Source organism: Canis lupus, chromosome X (genome assembly GCF_003254725.2).
Source record: "Canis lupus dingo isolate Sandy chromosome X, ASM325472v2, whole genome shotgun sequence".
Classification (NCBI taxonomy): Eukaryota; Metazoa; Chordata; class Mammalia; order Carnivora; family Canidae; genus Canis; species Canis lupus.
In genome coordinates this window covers 9,254,506-9,268,242 of record NC_064281.1, presented here as the reverse complement: position 1 = coordinate 9,268,242, position 13,737 = coordinate 9,254,506, and the positions used below count along the sequence as shown (strand labels likewise).

Here is a 13,737-nt window from a genome sequence, read left to right as displayed (position 1 = left end):
TGCAGGACGCACCTGCGCAACCGTGCGCCCACCGAGGGTGCCAGGGCGGGGAGCGAGGCTCCGGGTTCTGAATTTCCATCTTAACCATAAATAAAAGGAAGCCCCTCACATCTGCTCAGGGTTTCTGGAAGTTATTCCGCACGGCCTCCTTCTTTGCTTCAAATACCGTTTCCTTCGTGTGAGCGCTGCGCTGCTGTGCTGTCTGGAGCTCACCCAGGAGGGCCCTCCGGTCAACTCGGCAGCGCCCTGAATTGTTCCAGAAGGAGGTAGCCATGTGGCCACCACACTCCGCGAATAGGGAAGTTAGCTGGTGAATCACTCCACCTCAGGAGCCCCTGGTTTCCTTCTTTTTCTATTTACTTTATAGACTGAGACTCTATTTGGAATTTCCCTAATAAATTTATGATGAAGTAGCCCCCCTCTTTTTATTTTTTTTGCAAATTTTCAAAGATTTCTAATTATAGACTAATCTCTGTAAAATGTAATTACCATAAATGTCAAAGTCTCATTATATAACCAAAAAAAAAAAAAAACCTAAGGATATAATCAACTCACTCTAAAAATACAGAGACGTTTCATCATTTATTTCTTACCATTTTAGCCCAACAGACTTAGTTTTCAAAATAAGAGAATAAAATGATAGAAAGTAGTCTTACATAAGCGAGGAACTTGACAGCTGTTACCCATCACGACAGGCACCCAAGACCAGAAGATACTAAATCTTATTTGACCTTACACCCTGTGTGCTTGCTTCCCATAAACCACACCAAACCATCGGCACTTGTTTTCACTTGTTAGTAAGTGTTTTATGTTTCGCAGGCCACACGGTCTCGGTCACAACTACTCAACCAACGAGGAAGATGCCCTATAGTGCCAAAGCAATTACAGACCGTATCTAACCAAACAATAACACTATTTGCGAGCACGGAAATTTGAATTTAACAGAAATGGGATGGGTCATGAAATAGCATCCTTCCTCTGACTTTCTCAATCACTCAAAAACTGAGGGCTTTCTTGGCTTGTAGGCTGTGCAGACGTAGGTGGCCAACCGGGTATGGGCCGTGGCCACGGTGTGCCGCTCAGCCCCAAGCTTTGGTAAGCTTCTGAGACAGAAGGGATCTGCCCTTGGCCTGCAAGACACTGGTTGGTTCATCTGTAATGATTGGATTTAACTGTAGCACAATCTTTCAAATGTTTAAATGAACAGGTTTGGGGAGTCCCTGGGTGGCTCAGTGGTTTAGCACCTGCCTTCGGCCCAGGGCGTGATCCTGGAGACCCGGATCGAGTCCCACGTCTGGCTCCCTGTGTGGAGCCTGCTTCTCCCTCTGCCTGTCTCTCTGCCTCTCTCCCTCTCTCTGTGTCTTTCATGAATAAATAAGTAAAATCTTAAAAATAAAATAAATGTTGGTTAATTTGGTTTGATTAATTTAGGAAATAAATTTCTCATTACCTCTTTGCTGGGCCACAAAGAAATATATTATAGTCGAGAGCAGAATAACGTTTTTACTTTTAAAACTGCTTAACCACGGGTACATATCGACACGTTTCCTTCTAATACGGATCGCCCCATTGCTGTGTCTATTTCACGTAGTCAGAAGCATTCCAGTCTTAGCTAGGGGTTTGTTGGGGGAAAGATTTCATTTTATTTTGTTTAAAATTTTTTTTAAAGATTTATCTTAGAAAGAGAGAGAGAGAAAGAGAACACGAGCAGGAGGAGGGTGGGAGGGGCAGAGGGAGAGAGAATCTCAAGCCGACTCCCTGTTGAGCGTGGAGCCTGATGTGGGGCTTGACCTCAGGACCCTCAAATCATGACCTGAGCCAAAATAAGAATCAGACACTCAACTGACTGAGCCACCCAGGAATCCCAGAAAGATTTGATATTCAATTCTTATCGTACCACATAAGAGCTCTCTGACTTTGGTGAATCACTTTGCCTCATGAGAATCTTCATTTCTCAACTGTAAAATGGTTAGAATGCAGGGCTGTTTTGAGAAACTATTAACAAAAATAGGTAACACATGTGTTCGTGTAAAACATCCTCCCAGATGAACCAATGCCGAGTAAGCATCTAGCGTGGGCACGTTAAAAACACCAGGAATATACGATACTTCCCAATTTCTAGCTTGCTGCTTTCATTTATCACTATCTTATAAGTACCTTCTTGTGTGTGTTCAGTGTTCTTTTAAAAAACATGATTTGAGGGGCCCCTGGGTGGCCCAGCTGGTTAAGCTCAGCTCAGGTCATGATCTCAGGCTCCCCGGATCGAGCCCCGCGTGGGGCTCCCTGCTCAGTGGGGAGCCTGCTTCTCCCTCTCTCTGCCCTCCATTCATGCTCTGTATCTCTTTCTCTCTCTCTCAAATAAATACATGAATAAAATCTAAAAAAAAAACAAAATTCACAAAAAAACATGACTTGAGGGGCGCCTGGGGGGACTCAGTCAGTTGAGCATCCAACTCTTGGTTTTGGCTCAGGTCATGATCTCAGGGTCGTGAGACCGAGTGCCACGTCAGGCTCTGCACTCAGCACTGAGTCTGCTTGAGATTCTTTCCCCCTCCCTCTCCCTCCCCCTCTGCTCCTCCCTCCCACTGGCACACACTGTCTCTCTTTCTCTAAAATAAATAAATAAAATCTTTAAAAATCAATCAATTAATTAATTAAGACATGATTTGATGGGGAGTCACATTTAAGTAATCCCTCCCCAACATTGGCATGAGATACTCTTTGCCACGCTGCATAGACTATTCTATAAATAATTTGCCACATCCTTGATCATGCCTTTAAAAAGAGTTTCTAGAAGTGGAGTTTCCATATCAAAGGATAGGACATATAACTATTAATAAGGTTGAATAGGGGCACCTGGGCGGCTCAGTCAGTCAAGCACCTGCCTTTGGCTCGGGTCATGATCCCCGGGTCCTGGGATCGGGCCTCGCATCGGGCTCCCTGCTCAGCAGGGAGTCTGCTTCTCCCTCTGCCCCTCCTCCCCCTGCTAGTGCTCTCTCTGTCAAATAAATAAATAAATAAATAAAATATTTTATTTTCTTATTTTTTATTTTTTAAATATATATTTATTTAATTATTTATTTATTTATTTATTTATTTATTTATTTATTTATAGACATAGAGAGAGAGAGAGAGGCAGAGACACAGGAGGAGGCAGAAGCAGGCTCCATGCAGGGAGCCCGATGTGGGACTTGATCCCGGGACTCCAGGATCACGCCCTGGGCCAAAGGCAGGCTCCAAACTGCTGAGCCACCCAGGGATCCCCCAAATCTTTTATTTTTAAAAATATTTTATTTATTTATTCATGAGAGACACACACACAGAGAGAGAGAGAGAGAGAGGCAGAGACCCAGGCAGAGGGAGAAGCAGGCCCCACGCAGGGAGCCCGATGTGGGACTCGATCCCGGGCCTCCAGGATCACGCCCTGGGCCGAAGGCAGGCCCTAAACTGCTGAGCCACCCAGGGATCCCCCAAATAAAATCTTTTAAACAAAAGAGGTTGAATAATTTCCCTGTGCTTTCTGACCTCTTTTATCTCTTCTTTTGAAAATTGTTTCCAAATCTTTTCTTATAAAAGATCTGCCAGTCGCTCCTTTTGCCGGCCGCCGTAAGGGATCATAATGGAAGTTCACACGTACGGTCCCCTGGGTATGGGTGTGCGGTGGGCTTGGCCTAGGAGAGCAGGGGGGCCCCGCACGGCTCCTGCAGTCAGGGCACCCGGGCACGACCCCCCCGGGTTCCTTAAGCCCCTGAAGACCCACTTCCCTCATCTGCACCGCACCGGGCGGCTTAGAAGCCGAAATGCTCTGCCCTTAGCGTGACATGTGGCCTGTAGCTAGTGGTCAGTCACTCTGAGCCGTCTTTATTATCACCAGTCCCCTCATCCCATCCCTCAGGGGGCAAAGGCAGATGTGGGCATGGGTTGGCCTAAAAATAGACATCTGAGTTTCTAGGAAATGAAACTATAAGCAGTTGTTTCCTTTGTCACATAGCTCCCCCCGTGGTTAACTCTTCATTAGACCTCAGGACAACATGAGCCCTGGCGCCAACATTCAGATCTAGAAATCGGAGTGGGTTCCCGCTGAAACGCACTCCACCATAGCTCACTTGGGGGACAAAAGAGTTTCTGGAAAAGTCCACTGACGTCTTTTCCTGACTAGTTTTGGGCTTCTCTAATGGCTCACTCTGCTTGCAAAGAACTGGAACACATCTTCTGTGACTTGAGCCTCACTGTGGCCCTGGAAGGCACCTGGAGGGGTACTAGAATGTTCTGCCTCGACAGAGGAGGTGGGGCTCGGAGGCCTTTGGTGACTGGGCCACTCATTGGCTGAACCGGACTCAGGCCCCTCTCAGCCACTAGGCCTTGACGTTTGGGTTTCTGTGTCCATCTGCGCAGGTTCAGCGCGAGTGCTGGTAGGTGGGTTTAGTGAGAACCCCTCCCCACTGATCCCTGATCATCCTCGGCCCCTCCCGTCCTCCGGGTGACAGCCCATCTGCCTGGCCTGCTGGCAGCAAGTGTCCTGTCCCGTCGGTTCATCCAGAAGCCCCCCCACCCCTGATGTCCCCTTACTCATTTTCTATCCACCGACCCGCACTCTGCTCCTTGGCTGTAAATCCCCACATGTCCCTGCTGTGCTGGCAACCGAGTCCAGGGCTCTACTGACGACGCCTCTTTCCCCCAGTTTCATTCGTTCTCGAACAAAGCCTGCTTTTCCAGCCACAACTACTGTCCACAAGCGCCCCTGGTTTCTTTGCCAGCACAGGTCTCCTGCCCCGCTGCTCCTATGAGTTTCCCCACATACGTACTCGTTCAGAGGACCCCGCATGCTGGACAAAGCACAAAGTGACTTCAGGGATTTGTACAGTTTTAAAGCCAAAAATGCAGAATGAACAAATGAGATCCACAGAGGCGATTGCCTCAATCCAAGCATCTGTTTTTCCTCACGACAGCCCGCATTAACGCTTGCAGGAAGTTGGACAGAGCAAGCTTTGATTAGTCTGAAATTATGTAAGACTCCCATGATTAATCTTGATTATGAAATATCACGAAGAAGTTTCCCCCGCAAATAACCAAGATGCAAATTCTTAAGCATCTCTCTTGCCAGCTACTTCCAGTTCTCCCCGCAAAAGATTACAGATCACACTCGTTTTCAGGGAATCTCTTAGCCGTTCTTACCATTTTTAGTCTTCTTCCACCGTGAAATACAGAAGTCTGGTTGAAGAGAGCAGAGCAGAGGGGCTGTGGGGACCTCGGTGGTTCAGGGGTTGAGCGTCTGCCTTCGGCCCAGGGCGTGATCCCGGGGTCCTGGGATCGAGTCCCACATCGGGCTCCCTGCAGGGAGCCTGCTTCTCCCTCTGCCTGTGTCCCTGCCTCTCTCTGTGTGTCTCTCATGAATGGATAAATAAAATCTTTTAAAAAAAGAGAGAGAGAGAGAACAGAGCAGAAAAGAGGTCAAGATGAACCTGAGATGGACCCAATAGCATCAAGTAAGAGAAAGAGAAAATACTGAATTTTACATCTCAGAGATCTTAAAGGACTGTAGCTTCAAAACATGCTAGAATGTGGCTTGAAAATGTGCTGTTGAAAACAGCCATTAATAGTATTTACTTCCTCTAAGTTATATAAACTAGAGATACACTCCAGAAAACCATTTCTAATATTATTAAACATCAGACTCTATCTTCTAAGAACTGGTGTTCGAGACTATCAAGATTTTTCTTTAGATTAACGGAAAAAAAATTTTTTTTGCATATGATTTGGGTTCGCTCTCCTCCCCTCTCCTCCCCTGAGAGCGGCTCAAACATCTACTTGGTTAAATTATCCAAATTTGTCCCAGTGTTGAAAATACCTTTTTGGGTGGCATGGAGTGATTCTATGTCTGGAGTCTTCTGAGATGAAGAGATGGTCTTCAGGAAGCATGGGGTCACAGAGACTCCAGGCTACCAGCCCTAGAGCTTCCCAGTGTGAACACAAGGTTGGGGGTTTAGGGGAGGAGCATGAGTGTTAAAGCCACCCCAGACAGGAGGTTTGCAGAAGCCCCAGGTTCCTCTTACTTCTACCACTGTAACTGGGGCAATGTTTTGCCTAAAGCCAAACAGCTCAGTAAATTGACCTTCCTTCTTGTTGTATGGGTGACTTTCTCAACCTCAGCCCTATGGACCTTTTGGGGGACATAATTTTTTGTTGCATTGTAAGATATTGAGCAGCATCCCTGACCTCTACCCACTAGACGCCAGTAGCACTGCCCTTCCAGTTGTGACAACCACAGATGTCCCCAGACATTGCAAAATATCCCCTGAGGGCCTGAAGCGCTCCAGATTGAGAACCACCATTCTATAGATATCTGAGAGGTTTAAATTTACCTTGCTCTGTTGTCCACCCCACACCCCACACCCCACCGCCTCCCCGAAAGGGCCCCTTGGGTTTGTAAGCAGTAGCAGAGCTTCCAGCTAGCTGACTCACTTCAGTAAAAAAAAAAGGGGGGGGGGTCAGCTGCACTTGTAGTCTGGTGTCATATAAAGCCTTGCTTCTCGAAGTGGGGTCTTCATGAGAACTGTTCCTTCTTCTTAACTGATGATTGGGTCCTTCTGTAGAGAGAGTCAAAATATCAGTAGGCATGTTTAAAGGTCTATAGGCCACCTCGTCCACCTGGAAAGAATGTGAAGAAGGCAGGTTGGCGTGGGGAGGTGAGCTGATAACAATCAGGGTTAATATGCTGAAAAGTCGCTGGTGCCCCAGATTGGCCCCTGGATACAATAAAAATCAAGATCTTTCCAGGGATGTTGTTACAAGCCAGACACTGTTTTAACTGCTTTATATGTACTATCTCAGCAAATGCTAAACAGAAGCAAAGTAAACATATTATTTTTTTTATAAGTACTGGAATTAATGCACAGACCATATAAGTGATGCTTACAAGGGCGGTAAACATCAATACTTCTTTTTTTTTTAAAGATTTTATTTATTTATTCATGAGAGACACAGAGAGAGAGAGAGACAGAGACAGAGAGACAGAGAGGGAGAGAGGCAGAGACACAGGCAGAGGGAGAAGCAGGCTCCATGCAGGGAGCCCGATGTGGGACTCGATCCCGGGTCTCCAGGATCAGGCCCTGGGCTGAAGACAGCGCTAAACCACTGAGCCCCCCAGGCTGCCCCTATCAAATAGCTTCTTATCAGACCAATTTGCTCTGGAAACAATATGTACACATTGGTCATTTTCTCACATATAAACAATGACCGATCCAGAGGGGCATTCGGAGGAGAGATCCCATTGAAAACAGTAACAAAAATAGGAACTAGTGGGGTAGCAAACTAGCACAGAGCATTTAGGAACTCAGGGGGCAGGAGGAAGGCAGGAGGCTCTAATGCTCCGCCTTGAGGGCTGCGGGCCCTCTCACCTGCCCCCAGGTCCATTCTGCTCCATGTCCCAGGAGGCTGAGCTGTATGAACTTCACCAACTGGTTGGTGCCAAAGGCTGCTGGTTAGGTTTGGCCAATGGGGGTAGGGGTCAGGGTATTTAACCCCCTGGCTCCCTCCCTTTGCAAGGCTGTGGGTTGGCGGCAACCCTCTATGGACGCTCTTGTCAGGTGATGCCCTCCTGGACACCACTCTTCTCAAATTCCACTGATTGCTCCTTCCCTATGCCATTGTAGGCCTGGGGTTGCAAAGTGCTGCCCTGAAGTGCTGCACTATCCCGATTTCCCCAAATCCTGTCCAAACTGTCTCTAAAGGCACTTTGCTAAATTCATTGATTTCTTTCTTTGAGCGTGCCACCTGTTGCCTGCCAGGACCCTGGCGTCCGTGAAGAAGATGTAAGTAAATGAAGAGAAATAAGTTGTCATTAAGGCTAGAGTCCACAATATGGTAAAAAATGGAAATGTTGCTTACATTGATTTATAAATGCTGTGCAACCCCAACCAAACACCAGTAGGATTTCATGAGTAACTTGCCAGATTGACTCCAAACTGGGAGGCATGTTGGAAATCACTTGGGCATTTTTGTTTATCACAAAGATTAGGGTGATCTCCTAAAAGAAGGATGACATCTAAGAGAATAAACAATAACCCCATAATACCATCTCATGTTGATTCGGTATTCAAATTTCCCTGATTTGTCCCCAAGGTCATCTCCTTGCGAAGATTGAGTAAATCTTTGTTAGAGACACGAGGCATTGGATCTGACTGGGCTAAGAGCAGGTGTGAGACCAGCCAGGGAACTTCTAAATGGAAGAGTAACAAAGGGAGGGTTCCCCTTCCAGATCTATAAACGCATCATAATGCTGCATTGCCAACGGCATGGTACCAGCACGTCGATGAAAGAGAGGAAATGTCAGAATTAAGCAAAGGCACATACGAGACATTAGTTTAAAGACACATCAGTGGCAAAATAAACCATTAAAATAATGTTGGGCAGCTGGTTTAAAGTTTAGAGAATATTAAGCTACAGTCCTCCTTTGTTTCTTACGTCGAAATTAATTTCAGATGGTTCAAAATTCAAATCTAAGACCTAGAACATTGAAAGTCCTAGAAGAAAAAAAAATAAAAGTCCTAGAAGAAACCACAGAGAAATAGTTCTACGATCTTAAGATAAGAAAGTCGTCCTATGTTCTATGTACGAAGACGACAACGAACAAACAAAAACCCAACAGCAACAACTTCAGAGCCTCAAGGAAACACTGAAATATTTGACTACATGAAAATAAATCTACTCCCCCATCTGTCAGGGAGGGATGAGACTTTGTGATCAGCAAAGACACATCCAGTTTTCATATGGTAAGATCCTGAGAAATGATGATACCCTGTATGTAGCATATTGATTACGCTTTCTTGTATTGTTATTACCTATGATTTGTATCTCCTAGCCCCCGAATGATAATACAGGCCCCAAGAGTTAGGAATGCGTTGTCCCCAGCATCCTGTGCATAGCGGGTGCTGAAGAAATCAGGCTCTACGATGATGAAGATGAAAGTAATCATGAAAACAAGAACAATGTGATCAGTTAGGTCAATTTTGAAAGAAAGATGGTTACAGATTCATCCATCGAAGTGACTAGTCATCTGGTGAGTTTCACTAGCTGCTTAAATTAACCAGTTCGGTCAAATGCCACTTGTCTAGTAGTCGAGTGTAAAGAAAGCCTGCTTTTTAAAAATTATTATTACTCAAAAGATCCTAAGTCCTCCTTAAATCAATGTGGTAAATACAGTAGCAGAGCAGTTATTGATTTTCTAATAATGGATATTGTATCATTCTACTTTAACTTCAATTATATCAATAGCCTGGTTGTTTAAATAAAATCTTCCTTTTTCTGCCCAACATAATCTTGAAAACTTTCAGCTCTATGGAGGGACAACAGGTGTTCAAGAAAAATCATATTGTTTATGAAAACAGTTGAGTTGCAGTGAGCCACTCTTATCAGTTCTGGGAAATGGTGCGAACCCACTAGAAATCCAAGTTCCCAGATGAACCCACTAGAAATCCAAGTTCCCAGATTCTAAAGGCCAGGCTTAAAAGCGGGCCTTTCTGAGGAGAGAAGCCTATAGCCTGCTGTGTGGTCTCTTCCGTACAATATCTACATACAGCCACGTGCAGGTGGATACAGAGTACAAGATCGTCCACTGCCCTTATGCACCAGCCACCCGATTCCACCCCCTTCTCCACAAGAAGCCTTTGTCTGTGGTTTATCCTTACTTGTCTTTCCAAAGTTTCTTTCCATCTGCAGACCACTGGCCTTGGGGAGTGGAGGACCAGAACTTTTCCCAGGCCACAGAAGACAGGGAGTCTGTTGGACGTGGCCTGGGCTTTCTGATTAGCCTACCTACTTTTTTTTAGCAACATATTTTTCCTTTTTTAGGTCACACAAACGATTTCACTAACCTCCTTTGTGTATCCACAGACCTTGCCCTCCTTTGCAGAAAGCATAGAGTCCTCCCGCACATCACCAGACTGAAACAGGACGCCCCTCCCTCCTCCCCGAGCACTGAGATAACGTTTGTAGCTGGCACCATCGAGTCTGTAGGACGTCAAGAAATGTTGCAGGCCACGGCACTCCCTTTGCTGATTAACTACCCTAAACCCCTTTCAAAGCCCCCTGGGCCAGGCGGAAACCTCAGAGTGGGCCTTTGAACAAGAGTCCGCCTTCTCCCCGGGCTGCCGGCCTCCCAAATAAAGCTCCTATTCCTTGCCAATCACAACTCGTCTCTTGAGTGATGGCCTTCCGGAAGGAAGACCAGCTGAACTTGGGTTGGGTAACAGCACACTTTGTTGGCAAATCCTTTATCCTTCTCTTGCTTCTTCCATTCGGAGTTCTATACTGTCTGCCCCTGAGGATGTATAAGGAGCATCCTCCTCCTTTTCCTACAGCTGGAAAATCTCTCATTTCTGGACATTCCACAAGTTATCTAACTGTCTCCCTATCGACGGACAGGTGGCATGTTTCTGATTTGAGTCCCTGTCCTACCATTTGACTCTGACATGGACGTCAAAGTAGTTCCATAGAAACTTAGCATCATCCACACTCTCCTAGAGCTGATGGGAACCTAAGTTAAGGCCCTTAAACAAATTGCTCCAGTCCCCCTACTGCTGTGTTCCCAGCCCGGGGAAGCATGACGTCTTACATTTCTCTGCCAGGGTTGCTTGATTTCGGTGAGTGTGTGAGTGAGAGGGAGGTGTTGATCCCATTCCCCCCCCCCCCCCCCAGTTTCTGCTGGTCCCACTGGCAGATGCTGGAAGTCAGGGTCTGCTTGTAGAAAGGAGAGAGGACTTTAATGGTGAGCATCATGGTATTTTTATAACAAGTCTGAACTTCTAATCCATTCAGTCAGATACAATCATGACCGTTTCCAAATAATATTCTTTGTTGGAAATGTGCAGATCCCGTGAGCCAGCCCTGCGTGAGTGAGACGTGGAGTAGAACACAGCGTGCGTCGCTCCGTTGTATTCCCTATAACTGTAGCACTGGAAGGCCCCGGGATCATCCTTGACCTTGCCTTTTGTTCCTCGCCTCCATCCCCATAAACCCTCTGCTTAGTCCCATAAGTTTCATTTCACCTTGAAATGAAAGTGTTCTGAAGATGTTCTTGACAGGATATGCAAATTCGTATAACAGAATCCTTCCTTCACCCAGGGCTGGTTCCACCCAAGTATTCGCGTTCACCAGATGACTCCAAAAGGTCAGATGCTTTGAAAAAAAAAAAGGCCCCAGATGCAAATAATGGAGTAGATGATGTGGTTCAAAAGAAAAAAGGCTATTTCTGGACGTAGTGGTCTCCAAGCAGGTCTACCTGCTTGTCTTGGAAAACCCGAAGCGGGTTCGCCAAGTGGGCACTACCGGTAGTCTGTCTCGCCGTCTGGTTTCTGTAGCCCCAAGAGGGGGTTCATGAGTAGTGAGGTACAGTGGGAGGGTGCTCGCTGGGGATTTGAGGGACAGGGCCGTGTCACAAGCAACAGGAACTCGCATCCGCACATTCCTTCAGCCGGTTGGTGATTCCGTTGAGTTGGAAGCACCATCATTCACAACACTTGCGATGTTGCTGTGAAGGTGTTTTGTGGATGTGATTAACCTTTACACAATCTGTTGGCTTGAAGCAAAGGAGATGGCCCTGGGTAGCGTGGGTGGGCCTCATCAAATTAGTTGAAGGCCTTAAAAGCAAAAACAAATTTCCCACAGGACAAGGAGTTCTGCCCTAGGACTGTCACGTAGAAATCCTGTCTGACTCTCCAGCCTGTGGCCTGCCCTACAGAATTCAGGATTTGAAAAGATAACCAGGGTTTCATTGACCTTTTTACTGTTCTTTACCTGACCGATGATATTGGGGAGACAATGGCGCTAAATAAAGCTACTTCTCTTGGTTCTAGCTTCCCTCCTAAAGAAACTACTTATTAAAGGAGAGTCTCATATTAATAAAACCATTGGAAATTACTTAGATATCAAGGAGTGTGTGTTGAACCCCTTATTATAAATGATTAAGAACTATTTTTAAAAATATTTCTTGGTAACAACTATATTTTCACCAATGAAATAATACAAGAGCATTATCTTAGATTTTGTGTTCCTAGAAAACCGAGATTGTATTTTTCTCTTCATAAGTTCAAAGCATGAAAGGGACGTCTGTGTGGCTCACTCGGTTAAGCGTCTGACTTCAGCTCAGGTCACGGTCTCAGGCTCTGGGATTAGGCCAGAGCCTGCTCCCTGCTCAGCGGGCAGTCTGCTTCTCCCTCTCCCTCTGCACGCCCCCCATCCCGCCTGTGCTCTCCCCCTCTCTCCCAAATAAATAAAGTCTTTAAAACATTAAAAAAAAAACAAATCAAATCAAAGCATTAGAAACAACTCAAATGCCCCAAGCAATTAAGTATCTGGCAATGATAGCTGTTGGGTAAGTGAACACAGATATCAAAAATTTCTATTCTAGGGGCGCCTGGGTGGCTCAGTCCGTTGAGGGTCTGCCTTCCACTCTGGTCATGATCCTGGGGTCCTGGGATCGAGTCCCCTCCCTGTCTAGCTCCCTGCTCAGTGGGGAGCCTGCTTCTCCCTCTCCCTCTGCCCCTCCCCCTGCTTGTGGTCTCTCGCTCTCTCAAATAAATAAAATCTTTTAAAAAAAGAAAAAAGAAAGAAACTTCTATTCTAGGGACACTTGAATCTTCAGATAAATTGAAAACCATTATTCCCTCCAAATGTCCACAAAGCAGGCCTAACTTTTGAGTTGAATACGAGAGTTACAGTCATGCACCATGAAACGTGACGGCAACTTACCCGAGTCAGAAGCACGTTTATTATTATTATTATTATTATTTTTTTTTTTTAGAAGCACGTTTATTAAAGCAGGAAAGGATCTTCCCCTATACGACACACACGGATCACCACCTCGACAAGGCCCAGGCAACAAATTCATCATTTTTGAAACTGAGACATAATTGACATATAACATTTTATTAGTTTTACGTGTACGACGTGATGATTTGATACTTGTATATATTGAGAAATGATCACAAGAAGTCTAGTTCACCTCTATCATCACACACAGTTACAATTTTTTTAAAATCCATTTCATTTAACCAATATTTTTCGAAGCTCCTCTGAGGTGGTTCTGATACGCAACCAAGTTTGTCCACTACTCGACTAGAAAACGTGGCCTTACAGGGTAGTTTTCAAACTTTGGTGCGCTGAACCCCATGCCTGCCCCTCCTCCCCATGCAAGCCACACCGCCTATACCCAGAGTTTCTGATATAATACAGCTGGCAGGGGAAGGGGGAAAGCAGAGAATTTACATTTTTCCCAAGTTCCCTGGTGATACAGATGTGGCTCGTCCAGGACCCCACTTTGAGAACCACTGTCCTACAAAATAATCATGATCTGAAAACCATCCATGACCCAGTGCCATTGTTTTGAATCTCCCCGTGTTGGTAGGACCCTGAAAATGGACCAGGCAATGGCAGGGAGTGCAATTAAGAATTTCTGGAAGAAAGAAGGTGAACAACCAAATCTGTGGAGGAAGAATTCCAGGTTGATGGAAGTCAGCACAGCGTATTTTGTGCTTTTCCTCACGGCCCTGAGGCCTAATGATAAAGTGCGCCATCGTGATACAGCAGTTGGTCATCAGAGGTGACCTGGGTTCCAGCCAACATCTCCGGTCGAAGCAGCAAGAGGTCCTGTTTCTTCTAAGGCACCGTGTGGCTTCACTGAGCCAATAAATTCCATCTCTTTGAGCCTTAACCTGTAAAATGAGAGGGGACTCCCTCAGT

The 13,737-nt window shown here is 45.8% G+C and overlaps 2 protein-coding genes and 1 long non-coding RNA gene across 12 annotated transcripts in view; 1 reads left to right on the top strand and 2 right to left on the bottom strand.

Annotated features, from left to right (window-relative positions):
- The window catches only part of TLR7 (toll like receptor 7), a 30,838-nt gene extending 21,029 nt beyond the window's left edge, over positions 1-9,809 (bottom strand). Inside the window, exons 1-5 of one of the 6 annotated variants that reach the window (XR_007409386.1) lie at positions 8,075-8,215; positions 6,463-6,587; positions 5,849-5,954; positions 5,176-5,408; positions 4,848-4,997 (exon numbers count right to left, since the gene is read on the bottom strand). Coding sequence is in view for 5 of the 6 variants with exons in the window: in XM_049107534.1 (XP_048963491.1) it covers positions 5,176-5,391 (216 nt within the window). In the remaining variant the exon portion in view is untranslated. The other 5 variants (XM_049107534.1, XM_049107532.1, XM_049107535.1 and 2 more) reach the window with 5 other exon arrangements.
- LOC112652907 (uncharacterized) lies at positions 8,290-10,178 on the top strand. Its single transcript, XR_003131816.3, has 3 exons — positions 8,290-8,771; positions 8,861-9,058; positions 9,892-10,178. It is a non-coding gene; the product is annotated as an uncharacterized LOC112652907 (long non-coding RNA).
- Positions 10,179-12,905: 2,727 nt separating this feature from the next.
- Positions 12,906-13,737, bottom strand: part of PRPS2 (phosphoribosyl pyrophosphate synthetase 2) — a 45,361-nt gene continuing 44,529 nt past the window's right edge. For all 5 annotated transcript variants that reach the window (XM_035711886.2, XM_035711881.2, XM_035711882.2 and 2 more), the window contains one exon: positions 12,906-13,709. In XM_035711886.2, the coding sequence (XP_035567779.1) occupies positions 13,260-13,709 (450 nt within the window). In that variant the 3' untranslated portion in view covers positions 12,906-13,259. The remainder of the gene's footprint in view (positions 13,710-13,737) is intronic.